General features: G+C 36.2%; 1 protein-coding gene across 1 annotated transcript in view; it reads left to right on the top strand.

Moving 5' to 3' along the window:
* LOC119773275 (VPS10 domain-containing receptor SorCS1-like) overlaps nt 1–21,514 on the top strand; it is an 80,319-nt gene that overhangs the window by 15,145 nt on the left and 43,660 nt on the right. The window contains exons 2-9 of the mRNA XM_038270210.1: nt 9,828–9,895; nt 11,675–11,774; nt 11,989–12,147; nt 13,673–13,746; nt 17,630–17,694; nt 18,823–18,941; nt 19,267–19,356; nt 20,395–20,574. Of these exons, the coding sequence (XP_038126138.1) occupies nt 9,828–9,895; nt 11,675–11,774; nt 11,989–12,147; nt 13,673–13,746; nt 17,630–17,694; nt 18,823–18,941; nt 19,267–19,356; nt 20,395–20,574 (855 nt within the window). The remainder of the gene's footprint in view (nt 1–9,827; nt 9,896–11,674; nt 11,775–11,988; nt 12,148–13,672; nt 13,747–17,629; nt 17,695–18,822; nt 18,942–19,266; nt 19,357–20,394; nt 20,575–21,514) is intronic.

Genomic DNA, 21,514 nt, shown 5'->3' with positions numbered 1-21,514 from the left:
CAAGGGCATAAGCCTAAAGAAGATGGAAGTTGTTTCAGAGGGTCTATCAGCCAAGCTTCTACATGGACACAGTGCTCTTGTCTCAGCATGAGGTTGCCAATAAATTCAGAAACTTTCGGTTCAGCTTGAAAGTCACAGCTGTAACACAAAGAATCTGCAGTGAGCTCTTTGCAAGTGCAGCTAAGTTGTTCACACATCAGTAGAATTACAACAGCAGTAACACTGCTCAACATTATGGCTGAAAATTATTCCTTTATCTTCTGCGATTAATGCTTTAACAGTTAATATTTGAGCTTTATGAGGGAGAAGATATTACTGTATATTGTGCAAAGGGATATTGTGATGATTCGTTTATAATTAATGTTTGCAGTGACCTGACATACACGAGAGAGCCAACAGCTCTGACTTCAAACAAGCCAACTTTAGCACAACATCTGGCCTACTAGGAAGTGTTGCCTTTGTTAATGAAGTGATATAAATTGATGTGGCAGACAAAAGCCTCTGCACGTTTCAGGTCCTAGGTGTTACTTGAGGTGTGGCGGTGTGCCGCTGTGCTTTGAGCTTACTTTATCTAGCTGTTGAAAGATTTCACATGGAATTGAAGTTGTCGGTTCTATTGTTGTGAAAGTATTTAAGTAATGCCGTTTTATGTGGAAATTTCTTCAAGAGCTATCCCACTTCTGCTGTGGAGTTCAACTTAATTGTCATGATGGGTGTCACAGAGAGTAAGCCCAAGATGCAGAACACACACGGAGGCACTGGTAAAAGTCCAAAGAGTTTATTAAAGGCTCAAGCACATGAATCACAGTTCAGGCAGGGGACTGATTCGCTGGGGTCTGTGCGGGGAAAGGGAGATGGCTGGATTTGAGCTTCCAGCTCACTGCAGGGAAACAACAGGGGAAATCCACATGGGAACCTCTTAGGGAAACTCCACAGGGGAGTCGACGGGTAGCATCCACGTAGAATTCTTGGATTGGCTCACCAGGGCAGATTAGCAGGTTAGCTTTCCTTGAGCGTCAGGCTTGGGACTGGCTTCCTATGATGCAACTCTCCCAGAGCTGCAGGCCAGAGACAGGTTGCCAGAGAGACAGTTCTTCCAGAGCTTCACAGGGAAACAGGAGGTTAAACTCATCCAGAGCTTTCACGAGGAGACAGGTGGTTAAGCTCATCCAGAGCTTTCAAGAGGAGACAGGGGGTTAAGCTCATCCAGAGCTTTCACGAGGAGACAGGTGGTTAAGCTCATCCAGAGCTTTCAAGAGGAGACAGGGGGTTAAGCTCATCCAGAGCTTTCACGAGGAGACAGGGGGTTAAGCTCGTCCAGAGCTTTCACGAAGAGACAGGAGGTTAAGCTCATCCAGAGCTTTCACGAAGAGACAGGATTCCTGTGAGGCAGAGACAAGGAAGAATTAGAATCTGATCTCACACGAGAGATAACAAAGATTCATCTGTAACAGAGGTTCTGGAAGCTAACCAACTAAGATCAACACTGCGGCGTGGAATCAAGGTCAGGCAGGAGCTTATAAAGGAGAGGTCTTCTGATAAGAGGATTAGGAACAGGTGTGCAGGAAGGTTCCAGCTCCAGAAGACCCACAGCGCATCCTGCTGGAGACAGGGGGTAATCTCCAGATCCCCACAGTAACTCCAACCCTAAGGGAAAAACAGAGAGCAGAAGAGGATCCTCGGTGCCCTCTGGTGGGCAAGCCTGAGGATCCCAACATTAATTATTGTTTTTTTTTTTTTTTATGTTCAGAGGTGGGTCCTCTTCTGTTTTTTTCTTTAGTTTTAGTGGCTGCTTTTAATGTAAGAAATCTTTATATCTTTACCATATCTTGCAACAAATATTCACAACTCTAATAATGTCTAAGGGTATAATTATACAACCTCAAACTTAATGGGATTTTATTGGGTTTTTATTGTTACAGTTCAACACAGGTGTATCTTGATTAAAAAATAAGGATATTCAAGGATATACTGTTTTTTTCAGGATTTCCTCTTATTAGAAGGGTTTTGTAGCGTACCTCCATATTCAGCCTTCTTAATACCCTTAAATTAAATCCAGTCCACAATAACTAATAATCTTAGGCTGGTGTAGATGTTCATTTAAAGTTTGATAGGTGTTTAGCAAACATCCATGTGGAAACTTGGAGACCAAAGGGTAATCTGGTAAATCAAGCCTGTACAGCCATTGTTTAAAAAAAAAAAAAAAAATTCTTCTTACACTTCATCCGTCAGGGTCACATTCGGGCTTGTGCCCTACTGTTACCCTATTGGCGAAAGGCAGGGTACACCCTGGACAGGTTTCCAGAACCTTTATATTACTTGAAAATTTAAATTGTACACTTTGGATTAACAGTATATTTCAATGCAGTTAACTTATAAAGTAAAGGTAATTTTTCACACTTCATATTTATTCAGCAGGTGAAATAAGAATTGAACACGCTACTATTTTCTCAGTAAATTTATTTATTTGACATGACATTTTCACCAGATGTTGGTAACAATCCATGCGATCCACACATACAAAGAAATAAAACCATATATGTCCAGAAATTAAGTATATCTGAAGAAAAAAAGATGACTCAAGAAAGGTCAGTTGAAATGGGTGTTGACCTCACCAGTTCCGGTTCTTATCTGTATCCCTGACCGGGATTCGGATTCCTGGATCTCTGAGCCTTCCTGTTCTGATCTGTTTCCCTGACCTGGCTTGGAGTCCTGCATGTTCTCCAAGGCTGCAGCATGTGAGACACTCTAGGCAATAGCCGCTGCATTTTGTGGCAGCCCTCCGGCTAGCTTCTACCTTGTTTCCTAGAGATGAACTGAGCTGTTAAACTAGAATATCCAGTGATGGGTGGCACCCTGCTCTAGCTGCTGATACTGAGCATCCACAGCCCTCTTCTTTTGAATAAATGCTTTGTATTATCCCACAGTCTGTCTCACCTTGAATACTGGGTCCTTCTGTCCTGATCTATGACATCCAGAGCTGCAATAAAAAGGCTGCGATCAAATTGATTCTATTCTGTGAAAGAATCAAATTTCCATGAGAAAATATGGTAAAACTAAAAGAGAGACTCCCTATCCATTCTGGCTGAACTAGACCTATTTAAAAAAAAACAAAAAAAAACTGACATGACTATTAAAGAAACATTCTAGAGATTAATTGCATACACATGCTACATATGGTTTCATTCAAGTTTTTGTTTCATTAAAAAAGATAAACACAAAACACATTTTCTTCCACTTCTCTACAATAAACACTTACTGTTATATGACATAACATAGGGTTAAAAAATATAACTATAAATAATTTTGCAACACTCTCTACAATTAAAATCACAGCTATGGCAATCATATTCAGTTCTCCTTATCTATCTGTCAATACAAATGTTCTTTTTCTTATACTGCATTCAGTAGCAAGGAGTTATCAAACATGGGTGTATTTTTTCTCTATATTTCCCTTTATTATTGATATTCCTTTCAGCAACTCCTGTTACAATTGCTATTACGGAGTCATCCATCTGTTTAATAGCTGTTGCTACATGTGATGGCATTCTTATTGATAAGGTAGATTAAGTCCAACAGATGATGAGGCTGGATCTATGGGCCAATGAGACTAGGAATTAATTTCAGTCTGTGCTTTTTTGCCGGTTGTTTCATTCTTCAGTAGAATAGCTTGTTTTGTGCGGTCTGGGTGTCTCTAACACATTTAATGGCTTCATTTCACACGAGTAATCCCCTCACTCTAAGCCCTTAAAGTCACCCATTAGGCCTCCATTCATTTAAATGTAACGATCAAATTCATCCCTGTCCATTTAGTTCCAAGGGTTAAGATTTACAAAGGATTACTGTTGAGAAATCAATTTGCTTTCCTTTGGATGTCAGGCAATCCAGTTTGGAGACATGTTGGTGCTATTGTAGTTTAATGAGTGCTGCAGTACATGACACCTTTGGTGGAATTCAAAGGGGGAGATATGCAAAAATATGTGGGAAACAGAGTCTGAGTTGCTGCTACCAGGTCTGTTCTCTAGTCATTAAAAGGAGAACCTTCATCTAGTGATTTCAAATAACAATCTAACAGTTTGCAGGTCATGCCGAGCTTCAAGCAGCTGACGCTTTAAACAACTACAAAGTGAATATTTTATTGCTGTATTGATGCATTAACTACAACCGTGAAACACCCCTTGCAACAAAGAAAGCTTCTCCACTCAGTAACAACGCTCTAGGCATCTCACTGTACACGTGTGATTGTTCCCAACTAAATGTCTAACTTTTATTCCAGTAGAGATGAAGGTAATGTAAGTTGTTCTAAGTTTCAGTCTTCTTAAAATTGTTTTATTGTACATTTCTGTCAGTGATGGTGTGACATCTGGAAGGCATACCACTAACCGGTTGACCATAAATATTGTTACTGGCCAGACTAAAATATGGACGGGGATAACTGCCAAACATGGATAGAGCAGAGTTGGATGTTTTAAGTCTGATATGCTTTAAATGTTTCAGTCAAAGTGTTACATATGGGTGTCTGATTAGCTATGCACCGTAAATAAATAAGTTGAGACATGTCATGATGGGAATTTAGAGCTGTGCAAGGGCCCATTAATTATGCTGAGACAAATTGAAAACTGATGGAAGAGGCAATGAATGTCAACTCTCTAATAGCCATACATAGATAAAGGTAACCGAATAAGAGGTTGAAATAATTAAACATATCTATTTAAGTAAAAAAAATGTTTGGGGAAAGGTTTCTTTAACTAGGTAAACATGTGAAATCTGTTTTAGATAGTACATCTATCTAAAAAAAAGTGTATTGTACATCAAAATATGTTTTAATAATTTTTATTTTTTATAATTTTTTTATATTTTCCTCTCTAAAATCACAATGACATCATTAGGATTCAGATTTTACTTTTCCAAGTAAGTATGTGTGCAGTGCAATCATATTCTGATATATAATCAGACAATAGCCTAAGGTTATAGAAGACTTTATTATTGGCCAGAGGACAAGATTCAACAAATGCTCCAGTTGCATACATTCTAAGGACAGCTTTCAGATTTAGACTGATAGCCACATTTAAATCTATCAAACAGGAATGCATCATAGTAGTTTTATTTCTTCCCATTTCTAAAAAACTAAAAACGTAATTAAAAGCTTGAAAGAAAACGTGCATGCAGAAGGCAGCTGAAGTCCTCAGTAAGATAAAAAAAAAAAAAACAGTTTATCATAGCATAACACAATATCCACTCAACAGAAAAGTACTGGCATTAAAATCAGTTTACTGTACAGTCATGCATGATATGAATAATTATTTGATCCATATTTATACAGAAAGCAGGAAATCTGAAGAAACATTGTTTGAAGCTGTAGCTCAGACACCTAGCAAACTGGAATTGTAAGGAGAGGATATAAATGCACTCTGTGAGCCCTGTCTGCTTAGTTTATCACGGGAATAATTGACTGCTGGTGCTAGCAGGGTCTGAACTGTACAACAGATGCTGTGTGTCATATTAGACCGGCAATTAACTCAAACAGATACTTATTTGCTGATATAACTTCAGCCCTGCCCCCTAAGAACAGGAAGCCTCATATTTCACTGCTGGAAGTCATTTCCTTTCACTTGTTTATGATTTACAATCACTGTCTGATGGCACAAAACAAGTTATATTGAAACATACCCCTTGATTGATGGCTTGACTGTGTGGGCGTGGCAGAGTGGCAATTTCCATATCCTGCCATTTGGATACGTTTGGCTCTGAATAACAAAAGCATTGCTGGATATGGTTCAAACTGGATATGAATGATCTTTGAGACCAAGCAGTGCTGAACTGCGAGGGCCGCCAAATGCTGGTTTCCACTTTGGTTAAACTGTGGAACACAATACATTATTTTTATTGGCAATAGAATTGCAAGGTTGAGTAAAAAGAAAAGAAAAAAAGAAAAAACAAGGTTTTTGTTAGCTAATTTTATCCTTGCCATGGGGGAAACTACTTCATATTTTCTTAATGTATCTCAGGTTTCAGTTTTCTTTAATCAAATCCTGTCCAAACATCCCACAAGTCTAGGCCTTTCATTCAGCAAAGAGTTTTCCCTTTGTTTACTTCTAAGGATTCATCTATGTCTTGCATGATATTTATATCACTTGCAAACTCTATTTTATAATTTTTGTTTTGATATATTTAGATATAGCATATATCTACGAATTTGCATTGTTGTAATTAAAAGCTACTTTTAAATACCTTATTTTCTTAAAGAAAAAAGAAGCTGATCAGGATCTATTTATGTTTTATAATTTCACTATGTATAATTTTATGTTACCTTGTCTTCAAGCTGAATTGTCACAGTATGTCAGACTTCAAAATCAAATGAGAACCCATTCCAGCTTTAATCATTTTAATCAAGCTCAAAATGGGTCTTTCCATCAGATTGCAGTATTATGGTTTAAGACCGGACCTCTAGCTGTGACTTGTAAAGCAAGACTGCCGAAGCCATAGCCGAACCAAAATTAACATGACATACGTTTAGCTGTTGCTATCATATCGGTGATGTTAGAATCCATGATATCACCTTTAAACGAAGAACAGGAAGAGCATAAAAGTAGAAGATGTTGTTGTTTTTCATGGTGTCTGCTCGTGTTTATTTATTACCATCAGTGGCTAAAATCAATCATTGGTGGATGGGCACTAGGTGTCTTTGCCCCAACAACTCGAAATGTTGCTCTCCTCTCCCCCTGTACAGATCCAATGAGAGTAGTCCCAGAATTATTATGTGTAAAACTAAACCTGATTGTTGCATATTATTATATCCATCCATCCATCCATCCATCCATCCATCCATCCATCCATCCATCCATCCATCCATCCATCCATCCATCCATCCATCCATCCTTCCATCCATCCATCCATCCATCCATCCATCCATCCATCCATCCATCCATCCATCCATCCATCCATCCATCCATCCATCCATCCATCCATCCATCCATCCATCTTCTTCCACTTATCCACTTATTCTTCCACTTATGCCTGAGCTACTAAATCATTTTAGGTGGCTTTTTGGGAGTACAACAGTGAGGTTGCCCCCTTCTTACCAAGAAAAAAAAAAATACTATTTGACATGTAATGTAAAATCAAGATTATTATGTGTGAAATCTTTGCAACTTTATCTCCAACTGAAAAGCAGCAGTTTTAGACAAATTAGTTATAAAAATAAACAACATAAAAATTCTTCATATTCTGCCAGAATCTGATTAGGGCTTTTATATTCATTTGGGTTGGACAATAATTCAATATTAACATATAACACATTTTTATTAAATAAAAATTATTTGTCCAATATTTCAACAGTTTATGATTACAGCATTTTTCACTGACTGACATTCCAGGTTTTATGGAGTTTTAATGTATTGGTTTTTTAAATAAATATTTGGAAGAGTTTCATAAACATGGTAAAATAAACGATACAATTATACAGGCATCTGTTTTCGGTATTATTGTCAGTCTGAGGCTGTCATTTGGTTTATATTGATGTCAAAATTATATCGTAATGATCAAATTCAAGAAACATGTAATGATAATAAACATTTAACATGATAAACATATAAACATAACAAATTACCATATTAACCAACTGTAATGTACCCTGAGAGTGCCTGATACTGATAGCAGAAGCAGGGGAGTTAAAAATGAGTGTAAAATAGCATATTTCTCATTTAGTCTCCTGTTTCTCCCCCCAGCTTTAGATTATATATGGTGTAAAAAGAGTACAGCATTGAAATATGAACGGTTATCTTTTTATAATAATGTCACCTGTAAGAGTCATAACATTTGATTATTCATTAGTAGAGCTGAATGGCTGAGCAAGATGCCTAGGAGCATTTTATATATATATATATATATATATATATATATATATATACATTTCAGAACTGTCAATGCTTTGCTGTCAGTCTGTCCACTTTTGTTTTCACAGTTCAAGCTTTATCTCTACGGTTTCTGTCTTACCATCAAAGATGTAGATTATTTGTGTAGTTTGGTTTCTCCCAGTGAATGAAATAATTCTTATTTATTCATGTTAGGTTATACTCAGATTACTTTCATATTATTGCTTTGATATTCTTAAACATAAACCTTTCAAAAAGCAAATTAGTAGTACTCAGTCGAATAACACATTTTACAGCCATGTGCCATTATAGTGGAAGCTGTCCTAGGCTTTGGTGCAAACAGTCTGGCATGCCTTCTTTCTTTCAACCCAGTCATTAGCTTAAATTAACACCCGCCCTCATGGCCCATAAACCCAGCAAGCCCTTAGAGACTTCCTGTTTCTCCTGGCTAACTTTTGTGAGCCTGCTCAGAATGTGCACAGGGAATTCTGACCTCAAATGTAGACTCCTTGAGATTTAAAATCAAGATAGTGAATTCAGTAATATCAGTTTTAAACCAATGCTTTTATCAGTTGACTCGGATTTTTATTATATAAATTGCTTCAATTTGGTCTCTGGGTTTTATTTGTGGAAAGATTCTTAATTTATTATTTACAATATAAAAAAAACCCAACAAAAACAGCTGGAGTGAGTGGATATAAATGTAGCATAGTACCATTTAAGTTCCAACTTGGGATTTTTATGTACAGCTTTGGTTTGAGTTTCATTTTTTCCTGTTTTTGAAGAAACTTCTGTTTTTCACTGAAGTCAGTATACAAGCAAATATGTAACATTTCAAATATTTTATGCTGACTTAGTTCACGGCCTGTGAACTCTGACATTGCCTGATAGTGGAAAGTTTAGGGATCAGGTCATTGCTATTTTGAATGAAACCAAGCAGGATCGTTTTATTACAGTGAAAATAAAGATGTAGATGGATTGTTTCTTTCTGCACCCAGTTATAAACACTCACGCTTTTCTATAGGTGAACAAAAACCAAATGTGTTAACATCTGCAGTGAGTTATTTTACTGGTGCTTCTCATTGTAACAGTCACTATAAAATCGGATCCACTTACTGTCACTTTAACACATGCACAGCAGCACTGAGTTTATTCGGCATATGATGATCAGCTTATCAGAGGCATCTAAGAAATTGCACATTTGAATAATACAAATAACTCCACAGACTTTCAGACGCCACAATTTACAATTTGCTTTAGGTTCCAGTCATTGTTTTCTTCTTGTGCAAAAACAAACAAACCACAAACTTAGTTTAAAGCCATTAGAACTGCAGTGAGTCATTCTCTACAAATGATTATAGCAAAATCTTAAAATCCATCTACTCCTATCAGTTTTCATCTATACTTATTTAATCCAGTCTTTTTAAGGTATTCTTTTCTATTTTTAAGCAGAGTTGCATCGTGTTAAGAGAATATTGCAGGAGGACTTACAAGGTATGAGGTTAATGTGATCTCTAGTTTCTGAATCAGTTGTTTGGAAGGGATGTTTCTAAACAGGGTCGTTTGGAAGATGATTATTAAGTTCAAACCGTGGATTTCAGTCCACTTGAATCCAGTGTCCAGAGGATCTTATAAGCATAAAAATTAGGTTGATAAAATAACCCATTGACTCTAATATAGATTATGACTGGATGACAAGGAAGATGGCCTACAGAACATGTTTTTTTTTTTTTTTTATAACATTTTGTTATTTTCCTAATAAAGCAAACTTGAAGCACTCTGTAAGTTTCACCTTTATTTTAATAAGGTGCTTTTGAGAAAAGCATGATATAACCTGATGGACATATAACAAATGTCTGAAGGACTAAATTTTGGAGTTTTAAAGTTATGTATTCTGTGTCAGTAAAAAAGTCACATACTCCTTTAGGGTAATCTATTTAATCTGCTTTGCAGGTGATTCTCATGTTAACAAAGTTCTATGACTTCAACGCTGGCAGAGTAACGGAGAGTTCACTGTGGAGGTAAGCTCTTCTGTCTACTTTCAGGTTTACACAGCAGAACTAACTAATTTACTTGTGCCATTTGTAATAAATTACAATGGATTTTGCAATACAAGGACATTTTTGTGTAAAATGTTTGCATTTTGCTTAACATTTATTTGCTGTCATAAATCTCTAAATGGTTTTAATCTGTATGTCTTTTGATTGCAAAAAAAATTGTGAGAAATGCAGTATGTGTTTTGAAAACATGTGAACCTCTAACACTTTAATGGAATGTAGCCACTAATTGCATTCTATTTTATTAAAGTTTAAATTGATAGATTTTTTTTCTTACTCTTGTACCCCTGAAAATGTCTATCCAAGTCAGAAGTGACCTAGATTGTAATTTAATCTCGGAATAAATGCTGCTGCTCTGTAAGGACCAAACAGGCTCGTTAGGGAACATCAATGACGAGACAATTTCATAAGGACCAATGGAGAGACGAGGCAATTCAGACAAAATGCTTTGTTGATTAAGCTGAAAACAATAACCCAATAGTATTTAGAGTTGAGCAATCCATTCTTCAAAGGTATGGTAATACATTAGAAAATCAAACATTCCAAGATGTATTAAATCACGTGAAAACTGTTACTTGAGCATTCCACTGCATCATGCTCTGAAGGTCTTCTGCTGGAATTGCTCAGTCCAATTGACAACTTTAGGTATAACTTAAAAGTATATTTTCAATGTCTCTCCTGACGGATTTCTGAGCTTTGTAACTCTGATCAAATACATCGGCTAAAACTTCTGTCTGTGCTTGTGTTGGAGGCCTGCCCTGAAGGACCTGCAGCTGTAACTGCAATATAAATTTTGACACACTGGGGTATCATAACTAATGCATGAAACACTTCAAAATTTGTTGATCCACAGAAAAATATACTGAAGGTTTTGTAGTTGTAGAGCAAAATGAAAACAAAGCTTGAAGCCTTATGAATAATTTGCAAAGCATTGTAGATTTTAGGGGACATCGACAATTTTATATGTAGTGTCTTATTTTGAGAGTAATTTGATCAGGTTACTAACTGATCTAGAGGTTGAGGGCAGTGCACTCATAACACAATAAGGACAGGTAAGGAGATAGGTATGATAGGACAGTGGCAAAAAATACAAAAGAATTCTATAAGAAAACACAATTTAGAATTAAATTAAACTAAATTTTATGAAGCGAAAAATTGTGTTGTGGTTGATTTTTGTTTTGTTTTGATTTGTTGATTTGTTCTGAATGTATTTTGTTAACCTATGTTCAAATCTGTCAAATGTGGGACTATATTTACATACCAGCATTAGGAAGTAATTGCTGCATTTATTAAATGCTTAACAAACAAAAATATTATATGTACAAATCATAGAGAATAATCCTGTAAGATAGCCTACAGAATATATGCAGCTTGTCTCAGAAGAAAATCCCCTGCAATAAATGATTTATAGGTTTAACATTACATAAATAAAAACATTCATATTTTGCTTGTAAGTAAATTTGCTCTTTGATTCTTGAAGTGATTTACAAAGCAAAATGTATTGCAATAATACCTTAATATCAGCTTTTCCCCCATGCATGACACATAGGATATTCTAGTTCATGCTGAGAAGTAAACAAAGTCCTGCTTCGTTCAGCAAATTGCCCTCAGGATGTTTGTTGTTGTAATTTTCTGCTTCCCTAAAGAACTAATGATCCCATCAGCATCATAACTATTAGAAGCGCCGTTCTCGCCTAGCCACCACTCAAACCCTATTTACTTTGACCTGTAATTCAATTTTAGGTCAACTGATTATGGGACCACGTATGAAAAACTTAATGAGAAAGTCGGGACCAAGAGCATATTGAGCTACCTGTATGTGAGTCCAAACAACAAAAGAAAGGTGAGTTACTGTGTGTTTTACAGTGTGCTACAGCAAAATCCTGAAAAAAACCAAATGCCTTTACAAGAAGTCCCTTTTGCACATCACAGTGTTAATACACGACCAGGCTCTATGCATCTATCTAAGCAGTAGAATAAACAGGGACACATATTCCCTGTGGAAAAAAATGTTGTATAATGGGCTGCTGAATTACCCAACTTCTTTCCTGTCTCAGATCATGTTACTAACTGACCCAGAGGTTGAGAGCAGTCTGCTCATTAGCCTTGACGAGGGGGCGTCCTATCAGAAATACAGCTTAGGCTTTGATATCCTCAGCCTGCTATTCCACCCAGAGCAAGAGGACTGGATCCTGGCTTACAGCCATGACCAAAAGGTAATGTGTAGGTGTCTAATAACATTTGGCATGAATGAACCAGAACCGAATCTGAAAATGTGTAAGAAAAACATCCTTGTGAAAAACACACAGGGGAATACTGAAGAGATTGGGCCGCTTATGTATTACTCTGAGAGATATAGCCTCGTTTTAGTTCTCTATTTCAACATGGTAACTACAAGGTGACAGAAAAAAACAACATATTTAAACTCTGGGAACTTATCTGCACTTTACATTAGATGCAGGTAGAGAAAAAAATTGAATTATTTTTTTTTTATTTATTGGGATCATATGTGACAGACATACACAAAATAATACATTCTTGTTAAAGGGAAGAAAAATGCCACTTAGAGTCAGTAAGTAATTAGACTGGGAGTAGACAACAGTGCACAAGATGCTAATGATCAAATAATGTCATGGATGCTCAAAAAGGTGCCACTTAACAATTATACACTAATATGAACTGGTCTTTCACATACAATTACACCAGTAATATACATTTTTATTGTATTGCAGGATTTAAAAGAATATGGATTTGTTTGCAAGGTACTCTGTCAGCTCCTAGAACAAAGCTGCAGTTGCAAAAACAGCAGACTAACTCCATCCTAAAACAAGCCATAAGGTCTTTGATGTTCTGGACAGCATGAGAGAAAGTTAACAAGTAAAACATCTCTGAAAAAAGAAATCCTGAAACCACACACATATCTTCCATTGCACACAGCCTCCATTATTGTGTGAAAGAACCCCTGCTGTCTGCTCCACTCAGCAGCAGGGACATCAAACTCTGTCCTCCTCAGCTTGCTATCACAGAACTACTTGATTGTCAGGGAGAGGAACAGACAAGGTCTGAGAAATGAGATAAATGGCGAAGTAGGGAAGATGAAAAGCCTTGCAGAGAGTGATCAGTGGGTCAAAATGAAGACACTTAGGAGAAGTTTGCCTTCAGGCTATTCTTTATGTCTTTGTAAAGCTGTATTTTATTGTTTTCTTTCTCTTCTTCCTGCCAAAAAGGAACTAAATGAACGTCAGCTCGGTTTCATTTCATATTTATTGATCGTCTGTCATGTTGTCTCAAAGTTGCGAGTTCTGAGGTGGGTAGGAATGAAGCGCCTGATCCCTCTAAAGCTGAGAGCTCACGATGCGTGCTGCTCAATCACTGAGGCAAGATGAAAGATCTTTAATGTTCTTGAGCACCAATAAGGTTGTTATGTGAAAACAAACTGCAATGTCAGTTAACTGAGAGATTCTGAAGAGTCTTTTAGATTGTAGTTCGCTCACAAGCAATGTGAACAAGTCTTGTATCTAGCAGTAAGAATAAATAATCTCTATTATCTTTTTAGCTTTTTCTCTGAAAGCCTGGCATTGAAACATAACTTAACTTTTACTGGAACTAAAAGTTTTTCTTCTGTTCAAAAAACACATAATTTTAATCTTAATGCATTTTGGCATATATCCAATTCAGATGTTCTGATACTGTATTTCATGTCATTTCATTGTCTAACGCTCTCTGATTTTTTTTTTTCAGCTCTACGTCTCTGTTGAGTTTGGAAGGAAATGGCAGCTTGTTCACAACAACGTTGTTCCCAACAGATTCTATTGGTGAGTTAATCTGTTGTCGCCTAAATGTAAAACAAAGCAGTTTTTTTTTTGGAAACTGTCATTGAAATAGTTAGTATTTCTAGCATTCCTTGCAAATTTTAGTTGCAGGAAAACAATATGGTCAACATGTTTTCAGCCAAATAAAGTCTTAAATTAGCCTTATTTAGTTATATAAATACATCTTTCACCCTATTAACTTGTTTACTTTCATACTAAAGCAATGGGAATTAAAATTTACTAATAAATAATTTAGGTGTCATTATTTTATTATTTATGTTTTCTCATAAAGATGAATATTTCATGAGCACAAAGCAGACTTTACATGAAATATTGTTTACATATTGTTGCAATATATCAACTGCATGCAACATATCAAATCATATCAAAACATAAAATGGTTTCTTTTGTTTTAAATCTCTATAAAAGTATATTGTTTTAAATTGTGACTGGTAATGCAGCTGCAGGTTTTTAAAAGTAATTTCTGAAGATTTTAATGTTATGCTTACAGTAAGAGTGGCCTAAAATATTTGGCAGGCTTATTAGTGGGGTTTATCGTTACTGGCTATACAGATTTTTTTATAATGTTCTGTTTCACATATTTTAAAGACAAAAATCTAAGGATTACAAAATTAAATTTGGCTCTCAACTCAAGGGAATCCAACAGATGAGTTTTCAGTGTCTGAGATGCAAAACAAAGCAAACAACTAGAAGTGACCTTAGATTGAGGAAAACAACTGAGCTGAATCCTTGAATATTATGGAATAGAATAGAATAAAATAAAATAAAAGGGAAACTCCTTGTCTAGACACAACTAAGTAATCAAGAGCCAAATAAACACATACAACAGCACATATTTAAAAAAAATTATAGTAGTAAGAATAATAATCACAATTGCTTAAACAAGGCAAGAACATAAAGCAGACAAACTAAACAGTAATGTTTAAGTAGGATCCTAAACTGCAGTCATAGCAAAAGTAATATACCAGCATGGTTTTCTTGAATTTTTAACTCCAAAGGTACATTACCTGTAAAATAAAATGAACACCCCAGAAAAAAAAAAAACAAACAAAGGGGGTCCAATTATTTTTCTTTTACCTTACTTTTGTGTGCAAATGGAAAATTGTATGTGTGCAAAATGGGGCCTAATACAGAAATCTGTGTGAGAGCAAAAAAAAAAAAAAAAACACAAGGCAATTTATTCACTAAATACTTGCACTGTCTATCCACTTGTTGCTTGTGCTGCCCCCTGACTGGGTGCAGCTCAGGGTATCCTGAATGGGAAGTCATGCTCCCATATCAAAACACATCTCTCATCATCTATACAATTTATTATGACCTCAATTAAATGAGATAATTCAAACACACATAAGAAACAAAAATTATTGTTACTACCTCATCCAATAATCAAACACGAACAACAAGTACCCTGCTACTAAAACATGCTGAAACACTGGCACACACTTGTTACAAGACACTAGTGGTGTTACTTATTGGAGAATGCTTTAGCATTGTGGGGCTTTATTTAAGAGTGCAGGCTCCTGTTCACTGATAGAATTGGATGAAGTATTTGACAGAAAGTCCATTAAAAGAGATGGAGCTGTGAGGCAATTACAAAGTGCTGAGGGAAGCAGGATAGGAGCCTTTTATATTATAGTTCAGACACAGTATGGAATATAAGAGAAACCCATCTTCTGTCACAACAGTTGCTATTAATACAACAAGTGGTCACTTCCGCTGCTCGGTGCTTAACGGCTGCAGCGAAGACTCTGTAGTTCAAGGGGAATGAAATGGCTAAGTAAATCTCACAAAAAAGAGCAGTGCAGGTTAAATGTCCTTCAAGTCACTGTCTTTACATCAGCCTGTTGTATTATAGGTCCTAAGGGAACAGTAAAGAGCGCCGCTGTCTTCTGTAATTCATAACCATGAAAAGAATCTTTGTTTTGTCATAATTTCCACCCTGCTTCACCATTTTACGAGTTTCTTACAACAAAAACAAAGATGATGAAGTGTTTTGCCCTGCTGACATTTTCACAATTTCAGTTATAAAATAGACATTCTGCACAGAGGAGGTTATTACAAGCTGATGATCAGAACTTCCACTGGATAAATTAGGTACTTGAAAGTCAGAAGAATTTCAGTCTCTTGCACATACTGTATTTTATCCTGCATATTTCTCTTATGCTGGTTGAGTTTACATCTACAGACAAACTCACTTTTCGAGGAGACTACTGATTTGATAATGTGTATTTAATAATTGCACATTTGTCCTTTTGAGAATTAAGAGTGTTTACAGTTTAATGTAAACTGCCTCTTCTGGGCGACTTAATTAAATTATAAATAAATACACACATCAGTATTCTGGTCCACCCTACAGTTGCTTCTGACAAGGGAGTCCATGCTGTTATGTGATCCACTGCAGATGGCAGCCCTTGCCTGCCATAAACTGTTGGTGCTTACACTGCTGACATCAGGCAGTAATTCACAATTTACTCTGATATTATTTGTTTAACTTGTAGCTAATTTGACAACATCCTCGCCCCATTAAAATATGTAGATGGGCCATAGCCCCATTTCATGAGGCTCTTTTGTTTGTCCAGAAAACCAGACACATGCTGCTTCTGCTCTGGGTTATCAATAGAACTCATTCTAAGCAGGAACTCGTAATTTAATATTACTGTTATGTTAAGTTTGATAACTTTAATAATATTAATAATGATAAAACAGCATTGTGAAAAATTATGGAAGCCTGTACAACATTTTCAATTTACAAGCACAACGTTCCATTTATTTAGTCTGTTTATCTGGTACACCAAGATTTACTACCTAGTTGTCAAGTTGAGGATAACAGTAATTACTTTTACAATGAAACATCTGAAGGCTGTTGCCATGTTTGTTTTCATCTCCATTTACTTTGATACCCCTGAATAAAATTCACAACTAACACTCCAGATAACAGCAAACCAGTGGTCTCTAAATCCTGTCCTTAAGGACTGGTGTCCTGCATCTTTTAGATGCATCCCTGCTTCAATGCAACTAGTTCTAATATTAGCTTAGTAGCAGAGCTCTGTAGAGCTTTGCTGCTGATTGAGAACGAGTATTGTTATTTAGTTCAAGTGCGTAGGGAAGCGGCTCAAAAGTTACAGGACACAACCCTAAAGGATTTGAGTTTGAGTCTGCTGCCTAACACATCATCCCCATTGCGACACATGGCGGTGGCTGCTTCATGCTTTTTGGATGCTGTCTTGAGCAAGAACAGAGAAGCTGGTCAGAATTAATGAGATGATGGATAAATCTAAAAACAAAAGAAGAAAACCTGTTAGAGGCTGCTAGCATTGAGACTAAAACAGGGGTATGTCTTCCTGATGTGACTATACACCTAAGCCTACAGAGGTACAATATATGGGCTGAGATGTTAGTATATTTACCTATTAACCTGATGTCGAGAATTAAAAAAACAAAAACAGTTTCATATGTGTACCAGGACTTTCAAAAATCTCCGTCCAGTCTGATAAACCTGGAGTATTTTACAAAGTAGAATAAGCCTTAAGCCTCTAGATGTAGGAAGCAGACAGAGACATACCCCAAAATACTATAAGGTGCAATTAAAGCAAAAGTTTGTTCTACAAAATAGCCACTAAAGGGCCTGAATACAAATTAACAACACACTTTCATTATTTCTTTTTTATTTCATAAACAATAAGTAAACCAGGAAAAAATGTCCTTTAGCAGCACCAGTTTTTGTAGTGACATTAAAATAATTCTATGAAAAGTATTATAAAATGGGATTAGTCTGCTGTAATACTATTAAAACACAGTGCTTTCACATCATATTAATTTATAATAATAAATCAAATGACTCTGTCTGTCTTTTTCAATGTTTTAGGTCCAGGCTGGGTTTGGACAAAGACCAAGGGATGATTCACCTTGAGATCACTGTCGCAGTTGGACGTGAGTCAGAAACAGCAGAAATCTCACCTGAAGTAATTTCAGGAGCGAAGCCCAAACAACATTTCACTGGTTTAATCAAAGAGGAGAGGGGATGATGGAATAGATGGTTCAGAAGGTCCGGCTGCACCAAGGGGAGTGTCATGATTATTGGCAGGAAAAAACAATGCTGGTAGTAAGGGTTTGGTCTGAGTTAGAAATGACTGGGCTAACGTATTACTCCTTGAGTTGGAGCGTCAAGAGCATGAATGGCCTTTGTTAGAAATATTAAATGGAATGGGAATTGGGAATTAGACATGAGAATATAATCAGTTCACTTGCAATTTTGTAAAACATTGAAATAACAGGTTTGACTGATTGGGTTCATCTGACTGGAGAATTAATTTAGTCTATTTGGTTCTAAAAACTTCAGCTGAGAGTATGGTTGTCTAAATGGCAAAAAATTAAGTTCTGTCAATAGTTGTTGTAAAAAGTTTTAAATAGGTGGGATTAAATGGGTACATAAAAATAATAAGGAAGTAAAGAGGAACACTGTGAAACAGAAGGCAAGGAAATCATTGGGAAGAGCGAGAAGTGAGATGAGAGGGATGAAAAAATTGTGAAAGTGGATGAAGCAGATGAGGTGGATAAAAGGTAAATGATAGTGAGGGAAAATAAGTAGGGATTACATATAAACGGATCAGTGGGAGATAGACTGGAGTTTAGAGCACAGTAAGACGTGTGATGCATCAGTGAGCTAGCTTAATAGCAGCCTACAAAGGGAGTAGAGGTTTTATTAAAATGTGGCCTTTCTTTCTAAAGCTAAACTCACACAATAACTTTGCTGCTAATTGGCTGTTTGCATTGCTCTTGATTTTATTTTGGAGATTGAGAGGCTTTTCAACCACACAGCTGAATTATTGTATGATTTAAGATCTGAAAAGGCGTCTTTTTTCACATAGAACACAAGATGATGTGCATTATCGTTCATATGGATATGGACAATGATGTCTCATTTAAGAAATATGACACCTATGCTTTTTGTGTCACTTAGTGCCATGGCTATAAATGACGCAAAACATTTATTTTAGAATATAGGGAGTTGTTCCTGCATTATTGCATTTTTGGCTATATTTTCTTGCTTATCAACAGGGTCACAGTACATAACTTGCAAACTTCAGAACTGCTCCGATGGAAACAAGGGCAAGCCTTTCCCAGGATTTATAATCCCAAACTCCCTGGTGGTGCAGGATGAGTACGTTTTCATCCAGGTGGGTTTTTACTGCAAGGTCTGGCTTCATTAAAAGACAATTAAATGCTGTGAAATCAGTGCGTTCAGCTGCATCTTAATGTACAGACTTGTTTTTCATTAACTAAAAGGAACCATTATGCTGGCAAGGGAAGGCACGAAAATAAAACCACTGCTTTTTATTGCTACAACTGCACTTTACCGCAACTTACAACATCACAATTAGAGGATAATGCTGGGTTTTTATGGTGGGATTAATCTTATTTTATAGGTAAGCTTTCAGCGATTACTGTAATGCAATGTTTATCTTTACTACCTAAAACATTTTGGCTGTGTTTCTCTTGAAGGTATCAGTCAGTGGCCAGGCTGTCCATTATGTGTCATATAAAAGAAAAGCATTTTACCCAATGAAGCTTCCTAAATACACGGTCCCTAAGGTAAGATCATAGCTGTGTTTTGATTGGTATAACATTTCCTACAATTCTTTGCATGAACATTTTCTGGAAATGTATTTAGCTATCCACTGACATGACTAGATTTACAATCACATTTTCACTAGTATGTGTATCAACAGATGTTAACTTACAGTTAACAGGAATAATGCAGTATAATGTTGAACGCTAAAGGAATTATCCTTTTTTGCTTACGCCAAGCGGCCCTATATATACCAAGTAACATAAACAGAGCAGTGTGGGTCATTTACTTGAGACTCAGGGTCTAAATAATTATACAGCCTCAGTGCCTTCATAGTTGTTTTGGTAGATTTATAAAAGTGATGTGGGTGGCAACAGGTGTTGCTCCTCAAAAAAAACAAGACAGAATATAACTAAAAATATCTTACAATTTAAAAAGAAAAACAAAAGTTAACTTAATCTGCTGTTACAGCCTTCAAAAAATGATCAAAAGTGGTCAACAAATATCTTTTTACAAGATATTTACAAGGACCCCCTGTCCTTAAACCAAACATTTGTTCCTGACGTGTGTTCCTAATCTTCTAAATTAATTGGCGGGTCTAAAATTTACGAAATTGATCACAACAATTAAAAAAAACAAAAATGATGGATCTTGGTTTCAAACTAATTTAAATATATTCTGTCTACAAAATAAAACTAAACATAAATTTAAAAGGAGCTATGATTTACAAAATGCGTACATAAATGGCTAGACCATCCATTCAGTTATATAAATTATGAAAATTTTCTATAGAAGTAGAAATAATGCCTAACTTAAACCTAATATAAATTTCAGTAAAATAAAATGTTTTACCCAGTGTTCATTTTTTAGTGCATAACCCTAATGGCACCAGAATCCTGATGAATGATTACAGAACTAACACATTTTTGCTCCCCCTGTGTGACCAATACATGCACATTGCTATGCAGATTCACATTTTTCTGTCTTTTCAGTTGCATAAAAATAGTGTTACCCATTAAAAAAAGAGCAAAAACATTCGCTCATTAAGTCCTTATATTTAGGACCTGCAGATAATCAGCACGGACGAAAACCAGGTGCTGGCAGCTATTCAGGACTGGCACCAGAATGATTCGTACAACCTCTACATGTCTGACTACAGAGGGCTGTTCTTCACACTAATGCTGGAGGATGTTGTGAGCACCGGTGGTCCAGAGGACAATGTCATGATTGATCTCTATGAGGTAAGCAGCCACAGTGCTGTGAGGGTGCTGCTGTTTTCTGACTGTGGGGTTTTATTTCACAGATTTTAATTTGAAAACTTTAAAATGATTTTTAGTGTAAAGTCAGTGTACACAGAGTGTACACAGAGACCATTATTCTGCCAATTCTTGGACATTCAAGACAGTGCTGCAGCACAGGATTGTGGGGTGTCTAATTGATGCAGAGAAGCAACATCAGGGCTTAAGGGCAGGGAGGTATATAAGCAAGAGCTGTTGGTAGAACTGTTGCCTTTCAGCAAGAATGCCTAAGTTTTTCTGCATGGAGTTTGCACTTCCTCCCCCTAAAAGCTTGAGTTCTCTCCAGGTTCTCCAGCTTCTTCCCACAGTGCAAAAGCATGTCAATTAGATGAATTGTTCTCTAAATTCCTCTTAGGAATAAGTTTGTGTTTCTGCATGTTTTTTTTTTGTTCCTGTGTTCTTCTATATTGTGACGGATCAGTGACCTGTCTAGTCCACCCCACCTCTTGTCCTATTACAGCAAGAACAACAGCTCCTGCTTGTGTGTGTTTTTGAAGGTGGATATGCATTTGTGTGTGTGAAAAATACCAAATATCTTCCCAGCATTACAATTTTATTAAAGCTACAATGGAATATTCAAGGTCAGAGATTTTTATTTAAAAAGACTTTCTTTATGTAATACTCTTTGCAAAAGCCTGTGTTTATGTTCTTATGTTGCCAAGAAGTTTTGAGGTATAATTTTATATATATTTGATATACAGTGAGTTGTTTATTGTTTCTAATGATAAGATTAAGTAAGAATGCAAGCTGAAAACACAATGGAAATTTAACTTGAAGTTCTAAAAGCAATTTTATGCATCAAAAAGCAGATCTTCCTTTTTGTTTTGTTTTTCAACATCTGCTCTGATTGTCTCTATTTAATGGAACAGATGATGTTTTTAAC

This window comes from Cyprinodon tularosa, unplaced genomic scaffold (assembly GCF_016077235.1).
Source record: "Cyprinodon tularosa strain WSP-4 unplaced genomic scaffold, ASM1607723v1 ctg755, whole genome shotgun sequence".
Classification (NCBI taxonomy): Eukaryota; Metazoa; Chordata; class Actinopteri; order Cyprinodontiformes; family Cyprinodontidae; genus Cyprinodon; species Cyprinodon tularosa.
Note: the sequence above shows the minus strand (reverse complement) of the source record. Positions and strands in the feature narration are given on the sequence as shown.